The 24,370-nt window shown below is 52.3% G+C and overlaps 8 protein-coding genes across 8 annotated transcripts; 6 read left to right on the top strand and 2 right to left on the bottom strand.

The window, feature by feature from the left end:
* Window positions 1-239: 239 nt before the first annotated feature.
* Window positions 240-1,097, top strand: ACET3X_007886 (uncharacterized protein; the record flags this gene model as incomplete). Its single annotated transcript, XM_069454081.1, has 1 exon — window positions 240-1,097. The coding sequence occupies one exon, from the start codon at window positions 240-242 to the stop codon at window positions 1,095-1,097; it is 858 nt and encodes a 285-aa protein (XP_069305049.1).
* A 1,075-nt stretch (window positions 1,098-2,172) lies between these two features.
* On the top strand, window positions 2,173-3,679 carry ACET3X_007887 (uncharacterized protein; the record flags this gene model as incomplete). Its single annotated transcript, XM_069454082.1, has 2 exons — window positions 2,173-2,724; window positions 2,789-3,679. 2 exons carry the CDS (start codon window positions 2,173-2,175, stop codon window positions 3,677-3,679), a joined length of 1,443 nt encoding a protein of 480 aa, XP_069305050.1.
* A 779-nt stretch (window positions 3,680-4,458) lies between these two features.
* Window positions 4,459-6,056, top strand: ACET3X_007888 (uncharacterized protein; the record flags this gene model as incomplete). Its single annotated transcript, XM_069454083.1, has 2 exons — window positions 4,459-4,651; window positions 4,723-6,056. The coding sequence occupies 2 exons, from the start codon at window positions 4,459-4,461 to the stop codon at window positions 6,054-6,056; spliced, it is 1,527 nt and encodes a 508-aa protein (XP_069305051.1).
* A 526-nt stretch (window positions 6,057-6,582) lies between these two features.
* On the top strand, window positions 6,583-10,967 carry ACET3X_007889 (uncharacterized protein; the record flags this gene model as incomplete). Its single annotated transcript, XM_069454084.1, has 5 exons — window positions 6,583-6,663; window positions 6,720-6,908; window positions 6,960-9,284; window positions 9,330-9,761; window positions 9,813-10,967. The coding sequence occupies 5 exons, from the start codon at window positions 6,583-6,585 to the stop codon at window positions 10,965-10,967; spliced, it is 4,182 nt and encodes a 1,393-aa protein (XP_069305052.1).
* A 3,922-nt stretch (window positions 10,968-14,889) lies between these two features.
* On the top strand, window positions 14,890-15,888 carry ACET3X_007890 (uncharacterized protein; the record flags this gene model as incomplete). The annotated part of the gene is made up of 2 exons (XM_069454086.1): window positions 14,890-15,265; window positions 15,317-15,888. 2 exons carry the CDS (start codon window positions 14,890-14,892, stop codon window positions 15,886-15,888), a joined length of 948 nt encoding a protein of 315 aa, XP_069305053.1.
* Window positions 15,889-16,161: 273 nt separating this feature from the next.
* ACET3X_007891 (uncharacterized protein) lies at window positions 16,162-17,755 on the bottom strand (the record flags this gene model as incomplete). The annotated part of the gene is made up of 4 exons (XM_069454087.1): window positions 16,162-16,633; window positions 16,686-17,173; window positions 17,228-17,506; window positions 17,555-17,755. 4 exons carry the CDS (start codon window positions 17,753-17,755, stop codon window positions 16,162-16,164), a joined length of 1,440 nt encoding a protein of 479 aa, XP_069305054.1.
* A 1,220-nt stretch (window positions 17,756-18,975) lies between these two features.
* ACET3X_007892 (uncharacterized protein) lies at window positions 18,976-19,950 on the bottom strand (the record flags this gene model as incomplete). The annotated part of the gene is made up of 1 exon (XM_069454088.1): window positions 18,976-19,950. The coding sequence occupies one exon, from the start codon at window positions 19,948-19,950 to the stop codon at window positions 18,976-18,978; it is 975 nt and encodes a 324-aa protein (XP_069305055.1).
* A 538-nt stretch (window positions 19,951-20,488) lies between these two features.
* ACET3X_007893 (uncharacterized protein) lies at window positions 20,489-21,364 on the top strand (the record flags this gene model as incomplete). Its single annotated transcript, XM_069454089.1, has 1 exon — window positions 20,489-21,364. The coding sequence occupies one exon, from the start codon at window positions 20,489-20,491 to the stop codon at window positions 21,362-21,364; it is 876 nt and encodes a 291-aa protein (XP_069305056.1).
* Between the last annotated feature and the right edge of the window lie 3,006 nt (window positions 21,365-24,370).

The raw sequence follows: 24,370 nt of genomic DNA on the forward strand, positions 1-24,370 counted from the left end.
ACCAGCCGCCAGCCCAATCTGGGGTAAATACGATCCTACCCGGGCGAAATGCCAAGCAACTGGGGACATCTGATGCGGCACAATGTCCGTCGAAGCGAGGCTGCGCCTTGCAGTCCGCCAACCGGTGAGACGCCACAAAACAACTCTTAAAGAACAGTCGAGGCCCCGTGCGAAAGGCAAGAGTTAGCTTTCATCGCAAAACATCCTCTCCCGACGTTGAGACGACTACTTCTATCAATATGATGGCGTCTCTCCTCCCGACCATGCTGTTCGCAGCTAGTGCGAGCGCGCAAGTAACAACCTCATTCTGGATGCCGCGTCTATACATGCCGGTGGAGCACATTGGCTGGATTGGATCCGTCATCGACGCCAATCAAACACATACTACGATCGTCGCTGACTACGACAACGGCACCGATACCTCCGCCTTCGATTTCATCGGTGGCCCAATGACCATGACTATTGGTCCCACCGTTTTCGGCGTCAATATCCCGCTTCCAGGTGGTTTGGGTGAAGATCCCGATGAAGAATACTTTTACCGCTATGACTGCGACTGGCCTACCCCAGAGGACGCTGAGTCAAACCGCACATGCACCGTGTCCTATCCTGCCAATGTAGTCGGTCCACTTCTTTGCGAGGGAACAGTCTATGCCTCGACTTCGGCGACAACTTACACATATACGCATACGTATCCAGCACGCGGATCGGAACCAGCGGGCACGGAAACTGCAGAATTCACCTTGAGCTTACCCGATGGCACTGAGACTCTGCCTTATACTGACAAGCCGGCTGTCTGCAGCGGGCTTTCGAGCGGCCAGGACGCGGATGAAGGATACTCCACGGCATTTCCCTTGACCGGGACGAGCATCGAGACGTATTATCTTGTCATTACGGCGGGGACGGAGAAGTTGGAGGCCACGCAGGCGGCTACTCCGACTCTGTCGAGTGCTGTGTCTACGGGTACGGGGAGTGCTGCTGGGACGGGTTCTTCTTCGGGGAGTGCGGCGCTGCCTGAAGCGACTGTGGCCGGTGCGCCTCTGGCTGGGGGTGCGCCTCTGTTGATGGGACTGGGCGCTGCTATCGCGGTTTTTGTTTAGAGTGTGGTGGGGTAATGGGAGTTGACGAGGCAATGAGCGCTATGCAACCTTGGACTTGTAATTTCTAATGCAGTCTTCCAATGAAATGGGTGTGACATTGTTGACTGAGGTCTCTCTTGGTGCATTCAGGTGTAAAGGAGTGTACTAGAAGTCTTCTTAACACTTTTCTACTCGAGACAATCTTGTTTGCTAGCTACCAATGTGAAACAGCCCTGTACTGCGTATCATATCATTCTCGTCGATATCCAGCCAGCATTTAGTATTTAGAGCTTCGTTCAACTACTTTGACGTGGACAAGACATTGATGAAGTGCCTAGATCTGGAGCTGATGCAGTCAGGAGTTCTTCACTGTGACTATTGATATGTAAGAAGACATGAATCTAGATACATAAGGCAGCTACCAATAGAATCAGCTGCAGATAGTTGTAAGCATCTTCGTGTAGCTCTGCAGGCACCTGAAGATTACCGAAAAGAAGGCACCGGTACGCTATGTCGGTAATCCTGCTGGCGAGTTCTCCTTTTGATCCACACCATCTCGAAATACTTGAGATGGTTTTCCGATTACTAGTATCCACGAAAGTACCCCTCGCGTCGACGATAAACCACCCAATCCCTTCACCTACACGGACCAAAGCCGCTTTGATACACACCTGACCACTGCGGGCGACTCGCCACAATGCCTTCGAAGTGAATCAAGATCTCACCCGCCAGGCAGTGACGCAGACTTTCCTAATTCGTCAAGCTTTGTTTCGCAGTCTCAAACTTGCGCTCCCCTCCGTGTATATCTTGGAGAACCCGCCCCACGAACCACTCACAAACACCGCCAACACTACGAAAGTAAGCCATAATCTCTTTTCCTGATTGCATCCACACAACGCGGGCAGTACAAAGTACTTGGTTCCTATATTTTGATTGGCTCCGTTTCATGCTCGACCGTCTGGCGCGCTTCAACTGGCATATTTTCGAAGCTCTTTCACGCGCTCAAGCGCGATTGTCCCTACTACGCGCAATCTTCAACGTGTACAAACGCTGATCGCTTGACACAGCCAATCCATCTTGACAAAGCAAATCCATAATGTCAACCACACCGATTGGCAGCCCCGCCCACCAGGCGTTGAGCGCGCGAGAGATGCCAACGCCACAGCGTAGAGACAAGGACAAGGCGCCTGCTACTAGCTCGCCTGTTGCCCTCTCAGAGGACGTCGCTAGTGATAGCGATAGCGATCTGTCCGACGATCCCGCACCATTCGCGGGTCGCAAACTCACGAACAGGCCCATCTCTACGTACGAGAAGTTCGCTCCCCACGACACCGATCCAACCAAGATCGAGGCCACCTTCAAGGTCAAGATGCCAGATGGCAGCGGCTGGTTCACGCAGACGGACATCGTTCCAGAGAAGCGCGAGTCTGCTGACGAAGATGTCTACGAAGCGGGTGCTAGCGTCTTCTTTCCTGACTTGGAAAGCCGCAAGGTCCCCAAGAAGGACAAGGAGAAGAAGAGCGATGTTGTCGTCCGCTGGAACAAGGTTGATACTTTCCGCTGGGAGCGCGACTTCAAGGGTAGTCAGGAGGTCTTTACTCCTAGTATAGCTCTTCGGCGGTTCAACGCACGTACGCATGCTTATGAGGTAAGTTTTGACAGCACGACATACAGATGAGACACAAACTGACTGCGTATTCTCGCCTCTACAGCACATCCATGTCGGCACGTCAAAGCTGGACAACATCGACCCCAACAACAAGGTCTGGAAAGATGCATACAACAAGTGGATCGACCAGATCTCGCGCCGCTCCAACGCCGACTACGAGAAGAAGAAGAGCCGTGATCACTGGACGGTCGAAGAGATCTGCGCCATGTACACAGCGATCAACGCTTTTATCCACAGTAACGGCATCGACGCCTACGACACCATGACCACAAAAGACCTGCAAGCCATCACCGACGCCATCAACACCGTTGGTGGTAAAGGCCGCGGCCTGGACGCTCTACGTGGACAGATCACGTCTGCTCACGAGACCAAGAACCACACCATGTGGTATCTCCGCGAGCACTCTCGTGACTTTCGGCTGATGATTGAGGGCGGCGGCGTGATTACTGATGAGGAGCGGTATCCTGAGCATGTCGTCCCGTTGTCTGAGTTTCCTAATGAGAAGCGGATCAATCACCGGAAGAGTGGACGGGTATCTAGGAATGGAGCTCACAGGAGTAAGTTCCGGTCGGTTGGTACGCAGACGGGGGATGATAATGTGTACCGCGATGATGAGTATAATGCAACATCCACTGGTATCTCCAAGAAGCGCAAGCGCGCTGCCTCTGCTTCAGATGATGAAGAGGAGAAGGAGATGAAGGAGGAAGAGGAGGAAGTGACGGAGCTTCCCGGTGAGGACGACGGAGAAATGGAAGTTGAACACGGCTATGGCAGTGACGGTCGATGGAGTTCAGAGGACCGAGAGAGTAACGGCGATGAGGCTGAGGATGTCAAGGTCGTTGGGCCTCCGCCAACTAAAAAGCCTCGCGTGGCTGGGCGCGCCGAAGAGCTTGCTCGCCAGTTGCTCGAGGAGAGCTCTGATGAGGAGGTGTAGTCGTGTGTCAGGATCGGCGATCAGGATGGTATATTTGACGGCGCGGATTGCATGAGATGAGCTGCGTACCCCGGCGTTCTTGGTGGGTTTCTACTTTTTTACGTTGAGTCGATACTATACCCCGACGCATCCTTTTACTCTCGTAAAGGGTTCGTAATGCGACTGCCACATTAACATCGAGACCCAGCTTACGTATCGGATGTATCGAAAAGTAGAGCAGAGCTATGGGATACTGGTAGTCATGTTCTTGACCAGATATATATGCGCACTTCTGATCGCAATCATGATGAGATACCAGAGGAAGGTGATGAGCTTACGACGCAGACCAACAATAGCAGCGCTATACAAGGATCGATGTTCGTCGCCATGTGCAGGTGACTGCCGTGTGGAGATGATAGCTTGATGAAAGCGTTGATGAGCGCAGGCGTACGGGCCAAACGATACTGCGGTTATGCTGCGCAGTCGATACACGTGGTGGACGCTGGAGAAATCCACTACAATGGCTAGTATGCTATGCTCTTCCGTGTCAAGTGACGCCTATACGTCTGATAAGATCGATGTACGTGTGGGTGGCAGTGGATGCGGTGGAAGGCGGACTGAGGGGCAGAGAAGGTACGGCTGGCCCGACAAGCCTACCCCGCAGCCTCGCCCACATTCGCACACTAACTGCAGAGCTTTCCCCCACCAGAGGCAACTTGACGCGACATCACGACTCATTGCAATTTTCACAGACTCCAGAAAACTTGCATTCACACAAAGCACTGCGATTGCTCCACAACATGTCAGACATATCAACAGACGACGACGCAAGCTCCGTCGGCAGCATTGTCGAGGACGCAAGCGAGCCGGATACGACTAGCTTCAAAGATCTATTCTCGGATCGACAATGGACTCGTGTGTCGGACATGGTAGAGCACAACAAGGCTGAGAACGGATTTGATCTCGTTGCCACGATCAAAGGACTTGGACCAGGTATGATTTCCATGCTCTCATGTGCTTTGCGCGCTTTACCTCTTTGGGATGACTACTGACTGGCTGTCCAGACGCGGATGAGATCACCATCATTAAACTGATCAACTACCTCCGATCAGAAGCGCAAAAAGGGACCGATCCCAAAAACATCAAGGTAACTGTAGACGACCTTGTGAGCGACAAGTACCTGCAGCCAGTATTAGAAGATGATGCCTTACTATTCGAGCTTGGGGATCTCATGCCGGACGATGACAGCAAGGCCATCGACTACGATGAATACGAGGCGAAGATGCACAAAGATCTGCAAGAAGACTTCTCCAAGATCAAGTTGACCAATGACCGGGACCAGGACTATTTCGAGTCGTACAAAGGCAACAGCATCCACCGTGAGATGATCGAGGACCGGGTACGGACAGAGGGGTACCGTGACTTTATCGAAAAGAACCCGGAGGTGTTCGCCGGAAAGACTGTACTCGATGTGGGATGCGGCACTGGTATCCTCTCCCTCTTCTGCGCACGAGCAGGCGCCAAGAAAGTCTTCGCAGTCGACAACTCTGGCATTGCTGTCCGTGCCAAGGAAATTATCGCAAAGAACGGATACCAGGACCGTATCGAGCTCATCCAGGGTCGCGCGGAAGACTTCAATACGCAGCGCCTCATCGGCAAAGAGAAAGTCGACATCATCATCTCGGAATGGATGGGCTACGGCCTCCTTTTCGAAGGCATGCTAGACTCTGTTCTGCGCGCACGAGACATGTACCTCAAGCCCGATGGCATCATGGTACCTTCGCATTGCAACATCCGCCTCGCGCCAATCTCAGACGCCGACTGGATAGCCGACAGCACGGGCGAGAAGTTCTGGAAAGACATCTACGGCTTCGACTTCTCGCCTATGATCCCCGGCGGCCTGCTCAACACACACGAGATCGGTGTCTTTGACGTCCCCGAAAAGGCCCTTTGCGGTAGCGCGACAAGTCATTTGCTCGAGATGAAGACCGTGTCCGTGCAAGAGCTCAGCTTCAAGGTGCCTCTTCGCATGACGCTTGACCGCGATATTACATCGCTCCACGCCATAGCGATATGGTTCGATACCATCTTTATCCACCCGGGCAGCTCGCAAGATGTCAAGACGCTGGATAATGTCGACTGGGGCAAGAATGGTATTCCTGGTCTGGGCTTCTCGACGGGACCGAGCAATACACCAACACATTGGCACCAGGCGGTCCTGCTGCTGGACAGCGAAGTTGCGGAGAAGCAGGTGTATAAGAAGGGGACGGTGTTGGAGGGAAGTTTGACGTATGCGAAGGAGAAGGGTGATGATCGGGGTATCACGGTGACGGTGGAGTGGAAGGGCAGGGGGGAGCAGGGTGATGTCGAGGGGAGGGTGCAGAGGACGATGGCGTAGGGGCGGTGTTGAAGGAAGGTTTTACATGGTGATAGCTTGAAGGTATTCGCGATCACGAAAAAAAAGGATGAATGTAGATAGATACCACAGACATGTTCTTGCAGCTCAGAAGCCGTGCCCAACCACTTGATGCCGGGCCGACATTTCTGGCGCTAGCTTCCGATTCCGAGACGGCGCTGCGGAAGGCTCGCGCAACCCTCAAGCGCCAACAATGTAGTTCGTTTTCGAATAACGGCGTGCGATTCGACTGCGCGCAATAAATGCAATCCAAAGGCTCCAATGGCTGCTACCATGCGATAGACGCGTTCCACCATTTGTTCAACGTTGTCGATTTGTGAGGTGACGACATACCACGTGGATCGTGCGCGTGAGCTTCATTCCAGGAACCCCAGGTGTCGCACATCGTACCGCGAGACACCGAAAGCTTAACAGGACCTGACGGGTGCTACTTCCGACCAGAAGCTCCTCGATCCAGACTGACAGACTGAGAATGTGCAGTCGACGGTAGCAGGACTCGCTAACTTCTATGCGCGGTATTCTCCCTGGGCGACCCCAGGCTAGGCTCCAAGCTGTCGCTCATGGCCTGTGGGAAGGCCTCCAGATAATTGTATGACGACACACCACAGGGCGCGTGAGGAGGCTGACATTTTTCGCCGCGTATAGGTCTACATCTCCGGCAACGCGCTCATCGTCCTCGACCGACCGAACCACGTCCTGCAAACCATCTACATCGACGAGGAATTCGAGCTTGAAGCAGTCGCGATCGACGAAGGCACCGGCAAGCTCGCAGCATGTTCGACGCGGCGCATCTACATATACCGGCCATACGGGCAAGATGAGGGGGCTGTCAAGGTGGGCCACACATACCGATGGGACGCTGGGAATGACTGCTGATGTGCGCAGTGGTCGCAACAGGGCAGCGTGTCCCTTTCCGATGTCGACGACCCGATCGCGACTCTCTCATGGGGTATGCCCGACGAATTGCTCGTTGGTAGCGCGTCCCTGACCCTCTTCAACACGCACAGCGACAGCATTGAGCGCATATGGTCGCAGCAGCTAGCGAACCCTGTCAAATTCGCCCATTTCTCGCCCGACGCCGAGTTCATAGCTTCAACAGGCAGGTACGACCGACTGCTGAAGATATGGCGGCGCACGTCGTTTGGTTCCGCGGCCCAGAGCTTCGACTACTTCTACCTCCCGCACCCCAAGGCCATCACCGGCTTGCACTGGCGACACCCGTACCACAAAGACCAGTCTACGGACAATGTACTATACACGATATGCGCAGACCAGAAGGTGCGAGTTTGGGTTCCCGGCGAACACCACGGAGTGGATGGCATGCACATGTGGGCAGACGTGGACCTTGTCGAGTCCATCATGACGGGACATGTGCCGCTGGAGCAGCAGTCAACCAAGAGATATGCTTTCTTCATCGACGGAAAGCACTTCACACACGCGACGGAAAGGGCGATGCAACAGGCGTCAGCTGAGGAAAAGGACCACGGCATCGCGCTGCATCACCTGATCGAGGTCGCGAATCGCAACCCTGAGATATGCGTCGTGCTGGACGACAGAGGCAACATGTCCGCGTGGGGGTTCGAGAACGTGGGGGCGAAACAGAAGAAGGTCACCGACGTCTTCAACATTGCCCATGTAGATGGGCTGCATCTGCACTTCGCCAAGGACCCCAAAACCATCGAGGACAATGTACAGTTTTACGCTTTTATCGGCGATGAATCCGACTCCGAGTTCACACTGCTGTCGCACCACTTTGATGGGCGCATCGAGTGGCTGGAGTCGCGCATCGACTACTTGTTCGACCCCTCCTCACAACCTCAGCGCATTCAGCGAAAAGCCATGTGGACGGGCCATTCGCATGCCATCAAGAAGGTCAATCGTACGGCTAGCGGAAGGGCTTTGGTATCGCGGACCACCACTGATGAAATTATCGTGTGGCTACAGCGACACAGCGGCCAGGGCATGACACTACATCGCCATAGCACGGTCAAAGCGACGGAGCATATCCACCGCACAGCTCTCCTACAAGAGGGTGACTTTGTCGTTTTCTTACACCATAACGAAATCGCGCTCTGGGATACCCGCGGTAATGAAGCCGTTGAGGTGACACGTTCTGCATACAAATTGCAGGGAAAGCCTTTGTGCTTATTAGTCATACCGGAAGTGGAAGCTGGTGGAAAGTGCGTGCACATCGCTACCATCAGTTCTGAGATGAAGGGCATCTGCTGGGAGGTTACACTGCCAACACCAGAGCGCAATCCCGTCACCGGTCGCAAGCTCTCTGTCATCGCGCATACCAATGGCTATACGAACGGTCATTCGCAGATTGCACTCAGGCAGTTCTCCACCTTCGACCTGGGATCAGGCGACGATCTTGCCTTTGTCCTACCTGTAGATCCAGCAGGTACGGCCCCAGTCATCTCAGGGTTTCTCGACACGTTTGCGCGAGATGTAGCCATATCATACACAAAATCCGGGGTCATCAAGTCATGGACTGCGCGCGTCAACGTTGAAGACCAGAAATTGGACTGGCTGCTGACTTCCGAGGTCGAGACTGGTGTGCAGAGCCCGTCGCTTGCTAGCGGCACGTCCATACGTAAAGCTGCGCTGGTCGATGCCGATCGAACGACGCTTACTATATGGAACACGCGAAGTGCTCAGTTGGAGTACGAAGAGAGATTTGAAGGCAACGGCGTCATTCAAGACCTCGACTGGTCTTCTACTCCAGACAACCAGTCTATCCTCGCTGTCGGTTTCCCCCATCGAGTCGTCATCTACGCTCAGCTTCGGTACGACTACCTCAACGCCGGTCCATCTTGGGTGCAAATTCGTGATGTGCGCATCCGCGACATCACGCCCCATCCAATTGGCGATTCAGTATGGCTAGGTAGTGGTAACCTCGTTATCGGTGCAGGCAACCAGCTCTTCATCCAGGACGAGCATGTCCAGGTGTCGGAAGGGCTGTTTCCAAGCTTGCGTACCATCTCTCGCAAGACTGCATCTATCGACATCTTCAATGCGGTCAGTCGACTCAATGGCCCTCTTCCCGCGTACCATCCTCAGTTGCTCTCACAGTGCGTGTTGGCTGGGAAGCTGTTACTGGTGCAGCGTATCCTGATTCGTCTCTACGCTACGCTCAAGTTCTGGACCGAAGGTGAGGAGTTGGACAGCACGTTGGGATGTTCACCTGAAGACTTTTCAGAAGCCGAGGTGCGTACATGGACGATTCCACCAGGATGTGACTAATCTCTGTAGACTCAAATGACTGCATCGCGGAAAGAGATACATACGTCGTATGCCGATTTCTCAGACGACAATGAACCGGAAGCTGTGACTGAGGAAGTCGCCTCTAATCTGAAGGAACTGTTGACTACCAAGCGGATACCGCTATTGTCCAGTCGTGAACAGTTTCGACTAGCTGATATCATCGAGTGTATTGGCATGGTTGAGAAGCACCGCCGGTCGATCGATGATAATGCTGGGCGCTTTTTGTTGTTCTTCCGTCAACACGTACTGAGCGAAACGCACAAAGGCCCTATCTCGTGGCGCGAGATCGTCTGGGCGTTCCACTCAGGAAGCCAGGATATCCTCGTTGACCTTGTTAGCAGACACTTTAGCGGCAAGATGATGTGGCAGTACGCAAAGGAATGCGGCGTGTTTATGTGGATGTCCGACATCAATGCACTGGTACGTTGACGTGATTCTTCGTCAAGGTGTACTTACTGACCACGTCCCTAGCGCGCTCAATTCGAAGTCATCGCGCGGAACGAATACACCAAGACCGAAGAGAAGAATCCCGTCGACTGCGCGCTTTACTACATGGCTCTACGGAAGAAGACTGTTCTCGTCGGTTTATGGCGCATGGCCACTTGGTCGCGGGAACAAGCCGCAACCCACCGCCTTCTCTCCAACAATTTCTCCGAAGAACGATGGAAGACTGCTGCGTTGAAGAATGCGTACGCACTCATGGGCCGAAGAAGATTCGAATATGCAGCGTCCTTCTTTCTCCTCGCCGACCACCTCCAAGACGCCGTCAGCGTCCTGCACAATCAGCTTGGCGACACCCAGCTCGCCATAGCCGTTGCCCGCGTCTACGGTGGCGACGACTCACCCGTCCTGCTCACCTTCTTGAAAGACAAAATTCTACCGCAGGCCGCCAGGGAAGGCAACAGGTGGCTAGCAACATGGGCATATTGGCTGTTGAACAAGAAAGACATGGCAGTCCGCTCCTTAATCACGCCCTTGTCTACTCTCCTCGAGACCGCAGAGCCGCCTACCTCGGCCGCAAAGTCGTATCTCACAGACGACCCGGCGCTCGTCGTCTTATACAAGCAGTTGCGCGAAAAGTCGCTGCAAACACTCCGCGGCGCTACCATGATTGGTATGCGCGAAGAATGGGACTTTGTGCTGCATACAGCGGGTTTGTATGATCGTATGGGGTGCGATGTGCTTGCGCTGGATTTAGTACGGGCTTGGGAATTTTTGCTTCCGCCACCACCAACATCATCGCAGACAAGAACAACGAATGCGAAAGCTGGAGCTGGAGCTGGAGGGGGAGGAGGAGGAAGAGATGCGACGGATCTTGACTTTGATCCGAGAAAGTTGTTGCGCAGGAGGAGTTCGCTTGTTGTTGCGGATTTGCCGGTGAGGGAGCATGTGCATAATGAGCTTAAGGAGAGTAAGGGGGCGTTGGAGGAGAAGGAGGAGGAGAGGGAGAGTGAGGAGGAAGGAGATGAGGATGATGGTGGAGAGGAGAAGGAGAAGGAGAATGATGAGATGGATGGTGGTGGGAAGGAAAGGGAGAAGGAGAAGGAGAAGGAGAAGAAGAAACCGCCGCCGACGCAGTTCCATGAGCCGGATGCGAATAGTTTGTTGGATGCCTTTGGCTTCTAGTAGGAGCTAATGGTTTGGCATGGTTGGTTCATGGATGAAGAGTGGGGTATTGGGGTTAGGCTGGCACGACTGCGCGTTGTGGACGGTGTTGCTGGGGGATGTAATAGTTGCTGTATGTAGTTTTATGCATTGTCGTGAGTCGGATTTTCTTGCGGCTCAACGATTCAGTCCCATGGTCGCACGCCGTCATGGGGGGCAATCGAACACTACCCAAAGATCCTCCTCGGCTATGCAAGGGTGGGCGTTCGATTTTCCCCCCATGACGGAGTGATGGACCGCGCGATCGCCGACTTTGCCCATCACTTAGTATTGTTATATTCCTAGCCCTGGAGGCAAATGTCAAACCGTCTCCTCCAGCAACTGCATTCTGCGTACGGTGGGCACTACAATGGACGACGAAGCTGTGGAATTTCTGGCTGATGTGGAGGGCGGAATCGTGCCAGTGACATGTCACGACGATGTCTTGCGGATCGCATTTATTTACATCGACCAGGGGCTGTGGGACGGCCAGGGCGTATTCGATGTTGTGGAGAAGCTGCACACGCATGGCTGGTCTTTTGGTGAGGGCGAGCTCCGCTTCAATCGGTAAGCTACATGCTCATACGAGAACCCCTAATACCGACGTACCTAGCACTGCATGTGTGTGTGTGTGACTAAAACAAAACAGTACTTTGGATATCTTTTACCTCGCCCAGATCGCAGCAGCCTACTACCGCTGGACCTCCCAACTAAACGGGGACGACCCCCTCACCTTCTCAGACTTCGCCGCCTTCTACACTGCGCACCATGCCCTCCTGCACCACACAGCCTGGCGCTCCTACTACTCCACCAAATTCCTTAACCAACCCACCACAGCACGCTTCTACCGCATGCCCGACCTCCAGGACCTGCCAGACTCGTCCTCGCCGCTGTGCCTGCCGCGCGATAATCCGGTCTCCGAACACGTCCTCAAGCTGCCCCGCTGGGCTTATACTGTCGGGCGGACCCGGCACAGGCAACCGCTCCTTGCATTTGACACGATTACTCAAATAGCCCTCCGCACGCTTGACGCAGTCTTGACACGCGTACACGCGGCCTGCCCTAGCACACCAGCCTTTTCGGAAGCACATGCGCGTTTCTGGCTAGACGAGTTTTGCGAACCTTGCATCGCAGAATCGAAACGAGAAGCATTGCCCACGAACACTAACACCCAGCTTGGGGGAGAGGAAAAGAAGATTCCTCGATCTCCAAGCCCTACGTCTAACCTATCGCCCCGCAAGGACAACCGCGAAGCATGGGGGCCGTATCACTTTGGGCTCAATGTCGCGTCGGGATTATATGACATACACAGTTTGGAAGCACAGTACCTCGCACAGGTTTCTTCGGGCAAGCTTGTCGAGCCAGAACCTAGCAAGCCGGTGTTTTTCTGGTGTGGGATACCAGATGGAGGGACTGCATTTCAAGCGTCGCAGAGGGGGTGGCAGGAAGAGATTGGGAGTGAGGAGGAGGTCGAGTTCCTAGCCGCTGTTGCCATGGAGGAGATAGCTGGACTAGGAGCTGGAGGAGCAATCAAAATGGATGAGTTGGACTGTTCGATTCGGTCGCATATCCTAATAGCGGTTATGCAGGCTGCGTTGGTACAGAACATGCAAGAGAGGGAGCAGTTCTTGGGGGGGCTGGAGAGGCGCATGGTGCGAACGGGGAGGATTGGCGAAGAAAGAGGAGGGAGGTGGGTTAGGGAGGCGTTGGAAATTATGCTGCCGTATGTACGCGTGTGGCAGGGCGAATGGCCTGGTATAGAGGAGGGAGGGGAGATGCTGCGCCGGATCTTGGTGAAGAATCCGGTGCTCCTTGCACGTTGGAAGTTGTCGCCTGTTTTGAGGCAGTTTGCTTTTGACGATGCAAAAGTTGATTGTCTCGGCTGCCACGCGGCGTATTGTTAGCTACTGGTAAGAAATCTTCGCCCGGGAAGTACGTAACTGCCGGCATACCCTACTGGTAGACATAGTCGACCATAGTGTGGCACCTACTGTTAGCAGCGCTGTCTTGGAGCTGGGTCCTAGGGAAGAGTACGAGACTCAAGCGGTTTATCTCAAGCGAAGTTAATTCCAGCTCCTCCGACTATTGTCTTCCGTCGCATGTTTTGCATCGCTCGTCTTTCTTTCCCCAGCGCGTCAAGAAGATTCTGGCTCTGACCTGGCTCGTAGAAGCACATGAGCAACTTGACGATGGATCTTTTTCGCAATCTTGAAGAAACAGCCACAGCGGCTGTTTTTTTCGTGAGGACAAGATATGCTTGAGTCTTCAACCACGAAGATGTTGGCAAGCCAATAACTATGGCGAATCAGGTTACGCTGGTAAATGGGTTGGAGTTGGGTTTGGTTGGGTTACCTAGATGAGTAATAACGAGACTCAATCGGCGGGCATTAGTCCCAATGCAGTCTAGCTGTTACCTATCTAGTCAACCCAACCATTACCCAACCCTAACCCATTACGCTAGCAAATAGCGATACAGTAAGCCATCTAGGAGACCGAAAGGTAACGCTACACTCTCGTGGATTTTCCTGCGGCTCAATTCAGTTCCATGGTCGTGGAAACCGGCGCCGAATGCGGGGAAGATGGCGTGTGAAATAGCGGGGTCGCTTAACGGGCGAGTCGGTTCGCTTTCTCCCCGACCACGGCAGAAGCGCATCCTTTCGACCCATAGATGCATGCCTTTCAGAAACTAACTTGGACAGGTCAGCTGTGCGGAAGACCAAGGAGCCCTGTCCGCGTAATTCTGCGAACGGCGTGGATGCAAGCTGGGCTTGTTCTCCAGGTCGTGCTTCCCTGGGCGCCAAGCACAGTTAGCCGACTATCGTCTTCCGAGCCCGAAGCTTCTGGTTAAAGACATGGGTTGCCGGTGCCTGGTCATCAACACAAACTTGGTGGAAGATGTTCGATTCTACCTCTCCTAGAGTAGAGAGCTCTGGACAGTCTGGAGGAGCTGCACCGCGACCGGCAATGGGACGACAAACAAAAGCTTGCATCACGTGCAGGCATCTCAAGGTGAGCTTTTGTTGATGCTCTGAGTAGACCGTCTTGGAATATATGACACTAAGATGCACCCATAGATCAAATGCGTCATGCCAGATACAGTAGGCCCATGTCGGCGGTGTCGCAATCGCGGTTTAGAATGCCGCGTAGAGCGACATCCGCAAGCGGTTATGCTGAAACAAAATGATAGGCAAGCACGCCCACCTGGAATCGTTCAATCTCATACCAACAACTCAGAAGATGGCGTAATCATATCTCTGGCCGTGTGCAGCAGCTGCAGACTGCTGTGGACGTCTTGCTGCGCATGTCTAGTCTGCCAGCACTGAACTCATATGCTCAAACCCCACCTAGCGCGGAGCCTGGACAGGACCATGGAAAGAGCGGGCATGGGTCAGACGAGGAGGATACTTTACCTCCGGCGCCCATATTGAGACCTGTCGCCCCTGTGGATGACTCCATCTACAGTCTGCCTATCAATTCTCTTTACGAGGTAACGAGACTTCCTACTCTCGGCATTGGACATGCGTCGCCGTCTTCTCAGCGAAATCCTCAGACGCACGATTTCATAACACGAGGCCTGATCTCAGAAGCCACCGCGGAGAGTCTGTTCGCCAGATTTGTTCGTCTCGACTACTTCTGCTACGGTCTCATGTGCCCTTATAGTACTCTCAGCGACCTTCGAGCCAACTCTTCGATGCTGACTGCTGCTGTTTGTGCAGTAGCTGCCCTCCATGATCCCGAAGGCTCTTCAGTTTTCAAGATTTGCCATGGAGAGTATCAGAGATTGGTCATGGGAAGCATGTTCGTCGTGTCACAATCTTCTGACACCATCAGAGCGCTTATAATTGGCGCTTACTGGCTAGCCGATATATCATACACATTGCTGGGACACGCCATTCGCTTAGCTATGAGGCTCAATTACCACTTGGCCTACTACACCGTCATCAAGGGTGACGCAGAGCAAGAAGACATTATGAAAGCACGTCTCTGGTATATCTTGTATATCCATGACCACCAGTCAAGCATCTTCAACGGTCGACCTGCTTTGATATCCGCCTCCGAAGAGCCGCATCAACAGTGGGAAGCCTTTATCCGGATCAATGGAAACCAAGAAGTAGATTTGAGGATGTCGAGTCAGATTGCGCTCTACCACATCACGTCAAAAGTCAGAGATGTCTTTGGTGGCGATCCGTCGCAGGGTGTACCAAACCACAGTCTGCCCCAGCTTCGCGGGTACTTTGCCGAACTGGATCGGTGGTACATGATCTGGGGCGATAGAATGCGTAAGTACGAACTCTTTCCCAAGAATCGCTGGATATTCACTAATTATTTAGCACAAAATGCGCACGTTGGCTGGTTCCCTAGAGATGGTGCTATACTGAACTACCATTTCGCCCGACTGCACCTCTGCTCCTACGTGTTCCGAGGCTTCTCTCTAGGATCCTTGCCCAGCGCATCCGTCGAGGTACAAGAGTTTGGGAGAACCGCAGTTACCTCTGCCGCAGCTGTGCTCAGTCTAGCCGTCGAACGTGATGATTTGCGATCAGCTCTTGTGGGCATGCCGATATACTACCACGCCATGATCAACTTCGCGGCTGTGTTTCTCATCAAGGCTGCCAAGATTGGGTTCCCGGATTCTACGGCGGTGAATGCGCCGGCTGTGCTGGCCCAGGTCAACGAGTGTGTGCGCGAACTTCGGGAACAGAGAGCTTCGAGTCAACACCTTGTGTATCATCTGGCGAATGGCCTGGAGGGGTATATGAAGGTGCTTTCTGATCCTAATCAGGATGTTTCGATGCTGCCGGGGCCGATGGGGACGATGAGGGATAGTTCCTCGTCGATGGATACAGCGGATTCGATCTTTATGCTTGATACGTTTGATTTGTTTTCTTATGTGAACATGTAGGTGTACTGTGAAAGAAGCGGAAGTTACGATCAAATCATTATCTGTAGCCCTCAAGCTAATACAACAAATCAGAGCAAGGATAAATACTAAAAAAGTTGGAGCCAGCAATAGATCGAAAGGTTTGGCGACGGAAAATGTTTCATTCGCTTCTGGGGCTATATTTGTGTATTCACATGACCCTCTTGAGACAGCTATCTTGCGATCTATCACCTCTTCTTGTACAGTGCTAGATGCTCTGTTGTCGGCCGTGAGGTAAAGTCTCCCCCCAGTCATTCAAGCCCTCTGCGCGGACTTGTAGGGCCACTTCTGATATATAAAGAAGCATGCCAGGTAGATCAAAGCACCGATTGCGAAGAGTCCAGCGAAGACCTGAAACCCCATGGTAGCGACAGGTGGTTTGGATACTGTGATAATCTCTGTAGCATAAAGCTGCGCAAGGTTTGCGGCTCCGTTGATGCTGGCAAGAGAAATGGCTCTCACTTCTGGCTGAACGAGTCCCAAGACTGTACTGGTATATGAGAGCGCCAGTGGATTTCCGCACCAGATGGCCGTGTTGATGAAGCAGAGGAAGACGTATCGAGGGATGGGTGCTGTGATGACCGACGTAAGTGCACAGAAGACGGTGCCAAAGACCAGAAGGACTGTCATGGTGAAGATTGCGCGCCATCTTGGGACTTTGTCAGCAATGACGCAGGCGATGATCGCGACGACGAGCGCTGTTCCGTATAGCGGTGCTGTCATATATCTACACATGCAAGTCAGCATCTCGTTCCGTCCATGCGGGGTAGTAGACTCACTGAGCGTCCTTCTTGTTGTAACCAAACGACATGACAAATGTGGGGTAGAAATTCGACAATGTCATATTCCCGATGATGATCATGTATCCACTCATCAAAGGATAGAGTCTCCAGTTGGAGAATGCCATACGCAGTGCTTGTGTATGAGTGATTGTGAATTCGTCGTCGTTCCGACTGGTGATGCCGTCTGCCACAAGTCGGTCGTAAGCAAGTGCACGTTCTTCCTCAGAAAGCCGTTTCGAAGTGAGAGGGTAGTCGAGTAGGATGAAGGGTACAGGGAATGCCGCTGCGACGGTGATGACGCCCTCCACGATGTACAACCAGCGCCATCCTTCTATGCCTTGAGAACCGTCTAGGCCTCCTGTAATTGCACCGGCGAGGATACTTCCTACAGCACCAGAAAATATTCCTGCACTGTGGAAGGCGAGGAAGCGCTTAGACTGTTCGCCTCTGCGGTACCAACTGGATACAATGAACATTACTGCTGGCTGGAAACATGTCAGAGTTGATGCAATCTGAGTACTTTTCACGTTTCCACTCACACTGAATCCAGCTTCAGCAACACCAAGGAGAAACCGGAGACCGACAAGTTGTTGCCAGGTCTGGGCGCAAGCCATGATTGCACAGACAGACCCCCATAAGACCATGATGACTGGTATGAAGATCGAAGGTCGTGATCGCGACAAGATCATGTTGCAAGGAATCTCCGCGATAACGTAGCCGATTTGGAAAGCGACCACGCAGAGATAGTAACGGCGGTCGTCAATCTCTAGATCGGTGCCCATACCCGCAACTCGAGCGTTGGCGAGGTTCGATCGGTCCTTGGGCACGGTTAGTTGGCTTTCCAAAGGAAGACAGAACAGACTTACCATGTAGGAGAGTAGGTACACAATCCAGATACATGGTAGCAGGAACAGATCGATCTTGCGAACCAGCTTTCGTTCTGCTGGTGTGTTCGCTTCGTACCCGTTCTCGTGTGTTGTTTCTTTTGACATCGCGTCCTTGGAACCGTCGTAGTCTTCAACTCTGCATTCGTGAAGCTTTGAATCCACAGAATCTCGGGTAGACATGATGGCGGTCAAGTGATGAGAATAAAGATGCGTGGCGTGTCTCAGAGAGGTCTGAGGAGAGTAAAACCTCAGTGAGGAAAGATGCTGTTCTACGATCAGATTGAGGCAAGTTTATACCACCCATTTCCCTTTGTGTGGAGATAGAGCAAATTCGTGGAGACCCCGCATTCCAAGCCCCCTGGGGACCTAAGCCTAGCGGCAGCGGTGGCGGAATTCGTGCCCGGACTTCTCGGCCGATGACGGTACCGGTCTGACCGACGGTCTAAAAACACCCTTCCTAGTTTATGAGATCAGCAGTTTCTTGGAACCAGCCCTCAATACGAGGCTTCCAAGTGCTCACGGACTCTGGTCTCCGCTTTTGCATCACTAACTAGTTCGCGATCTGGTAAGATTGGAGGTCGGTGTCGCCCGACGGTGAGTCAAGACCGTGTCTCATCAAGCCCGGCTGGGGAAGCTTCGTACAAAACAGCCACCTTTGGGCAGAGCGCCAGGGGTGGAGCCGGGTGAATGGATCTATTGGAAGGGCCGATGAGTCTTCAGCTTGCGAAGAAGCGGTGACCGTTAACAGGACGAAATGTGTGCCAAAGATTGTGTTATTCATGACTTACATATCCCATTACTGGTAAGGCATTCACGATCGTAGGCAGGAAGGATTCCGTAGCCGTCAAGACAATAAGCGGAAACTTACAGTAGGGATGACGAGAATAGCCTCGATCTGCTTCTCTGCTACATTTCCCTGTCGCACTAGTCTAGAGACCTCTGGATTTGTGGGACGCGATTTACGGTATATCGTAATTATCTACGTCGGACGCATACCAGGTCCATGTTCAATCTTCGCGATGGTACATGACCATTGCTGCACGCGCGGCTGATTCGGGTTGCGTGCACGTTATGAACGTTGTTCCAGCAGTGCTACGGCATGGTGAAAACGTGCACCGTAGTTATGTTCTATTTAAAACAAGGATATCCAGAAACGCGTCGTTGTCGTCGTTTATGGGCGAGAGCTCGGAGGTGTAGGATGGCTGCGAACGAAAGTACGGATGAACATGATATCAAATCAAGAATGACAAAGCTTGAGCATATGAGTGATTGAGATAGCAAAAGCAAATGTATTCATGGTGATGACACGATGCGGCCACAGATAACAGGCATTACGAACGGCGAATGAGTGCTTCCAAAGATTTTGTATTACTGATTCCTCGCACGAATGACTTACGTCTCTAGTCGTGAAGATCTCGTGCTAGTGTTATTGAAGGCCTTTCCACCCTATATATCATCTTTGCCGTGTTGAAATAACCTTCATACTCAATCTCTTCTTTCGACTCGTCGAGATCATGGTGATAGTGACCTCCAGAGTTGTTGTCCCGTGGAGAAAAGCAGTGTGTATGTTCGAGTCGCAAACCCATTGACTGTTGTGGATCTGCCGAGTGCAGGACCGACAAACACACCATGGGACTGTCGAAGTCGTGGTACGTCAGCCAGTCGTTGAGTTGCTTGGGATCTTTGAAAGGTAGTTCTGCTGCCGGAGGAAAGTCCGGCATGATGTGGTAGTTTGTGCGTCCTGACTTTACGATGAACGCTCCACCTAGACTGACCGTCTGATTGTCGCCGTAGGTCGTATTGAGGCCCTTTCGTATACACTGCGTGAAGCTGCCTTCTGGCCCTTTTCGTTTACGGGCAGTGATCTTCAGCACCGGTCCAGTCTTACCTTCAGAACCGAAGAGATTGATCATCAGTGCGCAGTCTAGAGTATGACTCTTCTCCACCCTGGGCGCCCCGGTGTCCTTGTCAATCTTGGCGAGGTGTGTTCGGTTAACGACATCGCCGAAGCCTTTGCCCCAACTGAAATTAGGGGCGAGCTCGCAATTTCGGCCAACTTGATGGAAAGGTCCAGCTCCAGCGCCAATAATGCTGCCCTTGTCAAGATCCATCTCCATCTCCTTGGCGAGATCCTTCATGCTCCATATGGTGTCGAGTTGAGGGCTGGGGAATAGATTCGGCTGACCGCCAACGTCCGAGATCCTTTCGTTACCGGACAGACCCGCCGTTGCTAGATGGAATGGTGCTGCGCGAAGATCGGGGCACTCAACGACGCTGATGGTGGTATGCTCATAGTTGGCAGCTAAAGGTGCTTCGAGGGCCTTTGCGAGCTCTTCGAGGCTCGGAGGCGATAGTGGGTATTTTTCGGTATGCATCGTTCGATATGATTTTAGTGGTGTAGGCCGCCTTTCGTCTTCGTGATTCAGAAAGTACAACCGGCGGTTCTGCAATGCACTGAGCGCTTGGAATGGATAACAATGTGCTCATAAAAGGACTGGAACTCTTATCATCGGCTCGTTGAGAGCTGTAATACATCCATTGGAGTAAAGCGTTTATACCTAGGTATCGTGACGTCTCCAGCTTGGTATTAACGCGGCCGGTTCCACTGCCGACCCGGCGCGGAAAATCAACTCCGGTGTTAGACCGCGATCACGGCCGACTCGACCGGCGCTAACATCATCCACTTCTCAATCCATCACCGTCAACATTACTCCGCGTTCGCTAGTCTTGATGCGAGTATTAGTCGAGTGCGCAGATCCGAGAGGAAGTCAGCTCCCTCCTGCAGATAGCTAATGGTAGTGGTATGTTATTTAAGCCTACGCCGTAAGCAGTTCCAAGCTTCAAACAAACAACTATTTCTGCGGCGTTGATACCCATCGTACAACTACTTCACCAGAGTTTATTCTATTCGCCATGCCTCTCATTGAGCCACCGATACCCGAGGTCTTCCCGATCTACTCTGACCTCAAAGGCAAAGTCGCTCTCATTACCGGTATCGGACAAGTGGGACCCCGAGACAGCCCATTCTGGGGTAACGGCGCAGCCATCGCACGCCTACTCTCTCGCAATGGCGTGAGCATCTTTGGTTGCGATCTGAATAAAGATGCTGCGGAAAGGACCAAAGAACGCCTTCTTGAAGAAAAGGAAGATGCGGTTGTCGATGTCGTTGCAGCTGATGTCACGAGCTCGTCGGATGTCGAAGCATTGGTTGCAGCTGTAATGGCACGACACAACAGAATCGACATACTCATCAACAACGTTGGCCAAACAACCTCCGGCAACCCAGCAACCATGTCAGAATCCACATGGACACGCCAGATCGATGTCAACCTGACGTCGGTATACCGGCTGTGTCACCATGTTCTTCCCATCATGCAGAAGCAGGGCTCGGGCAACATTGTGAATAATGCTAGTATCACCGCGCTACGCTACATTGGCAAACACCAGATCGCATACGCATCTGCGAAAGCTGGAGTTATAAGGTTCACGAAGGCTTTGGGTGTCATGTATAGCAAGGACAACATTAGGTGTAATTGCGTAGTCCCAGGCCTTATGTATACTCCTTTGGTGGACAATTTCGCCAGCAGCAAGGATGCAGGAGATCAGGAAGCTGCCAGAAGGATACTAGGCCACAATTGTCCAATGGGATGGATGGGGACAGGAATGGATGTCGCGAATGCAGTTGCATGGCTGAACAGTGCTGCAAGCCGTTATGTAACTTCACACGAACTGGTTGTAGATGGAGGTATCACGGAGAGTACAGGCACTGGTTTCGTTTCTCAGCTATAAGGATCTGCCATAGTATCCACCAATTACATGCATGTACAAGAAGCTCTTCAAAGCTGTTCAATCTTCACTTTCCGACGTTCCAGAAATGATAGAGTTATCAAGGACTGTCCGCTCCCGGTGTTATTTGTGCGCAATGTTTCCTATTTACCTTAGTTCAGAATTACTTTAAGATTCCCGGTGTTTAGTGACTTGTTATGAAAGTTCTGGTTAGATTCGGCCCGATTCGGTCGTGAGAATGGCTTGGTGTCATGTGATCATTAACAGGCAGGACATTATATGACACGTGCGTGGAGTATTGATTCCGTTACATATCGCAAACATAATTATAGTCCGTCCACATGCTTATTCTTGTTTGTCTACACACAATGTATCGATAGATGACGCTCAGGTGCTCAGGTCAAATATCTTTTTGGTATAAGTCCAGGGAAACTTCCAGAACATTAATCGCAATTGTGTATGAACGCAGCATGAGCCTTTTGCATGATCAATATCATACGTCTACTATAACGGAATATCAATGGCCCTTTTCTCAGCTGTTCGGATTCACTTTCTCAAGATAGTGATGTGGAAAGTCCCCCACATTCGGCAGTCGGTTGGTTGCATCCGGAACACGGAAGACACGGGGAAAAGACCTAGCGTCGGCCGACTTGTGCGGGCGACAGAACCTTGGAACTGCGTTCTCCGCGTTCTAGTACTCATACTAATGAAATTGCACAAAGAGGAATGTAAAGCGACACACGATACCCGACTATGGCGGTTTGACGCATGCGAGCTTTGCGGGGAACCCCGCATGGGTGGCCACTCCGCATGCACACAAGAGCCTGCTGCGATGGACACTTCCGCTATTTGAAACTACGTCTGGGGAGATCGTATCGAGCTGCTACCTCCAGTAAAAACAGAATCTCTCCAGGATAGGTGTAATGCCGTCAGTATCGCGAGGATTGAGAACGTCGACAGGCTGGTGAGTACCTTCACACCCCACAAGTCGATGCGAGACGAAAATCTGCTTGTTTTCCGACGCATGTGCGGACCAGAAGTGGCATCCAAGTCCGGGGTAGTTTCCATAGGTCTCATTTCTGTATGTGCGGAATTCTAATCATTGGCAGCTCGACGTGTCGCAAGAGGCGTGTCAAATGCGATGAGGCCCGCCCCATTTGCCAGAACTGTACCAGAGTAGACCGTCAGTGCAAATATGTGGAGAAGCACAATACTGCCTCCAGAATACGGAAGTCTAGTGACTGCGCTGTTATCCGACCCCGAACAGTATCACACTCTTCCTCATCACCAACATACGAACCCATGGACCTCAGTGTTCTCAACTGTGGTGGCATACCCACTCCAGAAGATGAGCCCGCACAGATTGATGGACCAGAAGTCAGCGATCATGGCCTATTGAGTGACGAATTGTTTCTTGACGACAGTCTATTCAGCTTCGAGAATGTTACCCTTCCCGACTTCGACATTGCCGAATGGTACGATCTGCTCGCAGAAGACGCTATCAGTAACCTAGACGAACGTAATCATACCAAGCACTGGGAATATGACTTTGAGAGTCTTTCCTCAAGAAGAATACCACAACCTTCCGTTTCTGGAGACTCTTGTCTAGGCCCCGAAGACGATGGGGATCGTCACATGCATGGCGTGTCTGATGCCTCAGTCCAACCTTGGAATAATCAGACCAGGATAGAACTGAAACGGGAAAAACTACAATACTTCACCCACTACATCGATGTCGTTGCGCCTATCCTAGATCTATTCGATCCTCTTGCACACTTCGGCAAGGTGGTGCCTGATCTTGTATTCTCCAACGTAGGACTTTTGAATTCCTTGCTAGCAGTTGGAGCATGTCACTTGGCTCTTTGGACCCCGTGTGAAACTGTCAGCGAAGGGAGTTCTGGGCAGACACCTACCAACCCAACATCCAACTCGTCTGGGCCGCCACAAACGATCAGGGCTGCCAACCACTACTATCACGAGACATTGCGTTACCTTTCGCGAAACATTGAGCATGCCGGCTACAGGAAATCCGACGAAATCTTGGTGACTGCCGTCATGGTATCCACATACGGCATGTTCGATTCGAAGTCAGACTACAGCAATTGGGACCGCCATCTACGAAGGGCCTTTTGGATACAACGCGACTCTGGCGTCAGTGGAGAGTCTTCGCATGGTCTTCAGCGTGCCGTGTGGTGTGCATGGCTTCGACAGGATATCTGGGCAGCATTTTGCACAGGACGGCCTACCCTAACACTCCATCAACCAAATGCCCCTTTAGCGTCGCTTTCGCCCGACGCACTACACCAAAGGATCATCTATCTCACAGCAAAGTGCGTGCAATATGCTGCAACACCGAAAAAAGACAATATCGTCGGGTATATGGAGGCGGGAGAGACATTGATGAGGATGCTCGATGCCTGGAAACAGATCCTACCTTTCTCATTCCAGCCAATCCCTGTTGTCGCCCCCACGGAACCATTGCCAGGGTCACCAGTAGACATTAATCGGATCCTTCCCATCTGGATTCATCCCCCCGCGAATGCCGCTGCTGTGCAGCTTTACCATTTCGCTAGGATCCTTACGGTGTTGACACAACCATCAATAGGAGGACTGAATACATATCGGGCCCGATCGAAGTTATTACGAGAGAGCGCTTCCGCAATATGTGGCATTGCAGTTGCGCAACAAACACGAAATCTGCCAAATGCCTTCGTGTCTTTTCAAGCAGTCCATGCAGGTATGTCACATCCCTTGTCTTGACGCCAGCTAGAGTAACGAGGACTAGCTGCCCTTTGTGTCGAAGATGCCGATGCGCAAGCAGAAGTACTTGGAATTCTAGACGAATTGCGCCGTATCAGCAAGCACCCGCATACATCGGTCCTGAGCAGTCTGATCCAAGTATGGGATCGCGTGATCTCAGAAGATGGTTCACCTACATGACTGTGTTTCTTTATCCGATGATGGACTTCGATCAGATGTATCTTATTGCCATGTTTGCACGATGGGGAC

Source organism: Alternaria dauci, chromosome 7 (assembly GCF_042100115.1).
Source record: "Alternaria dauci strain A2016 chromosome 7, whole genome shotgun sequence".
Taxonomy (NCBI): Eukaryota; Fungi; Ascomycota; class Dothideomycetes; order Pleosporales; family Pleosporaceae; genus Alternaria; species Alternaria dauci.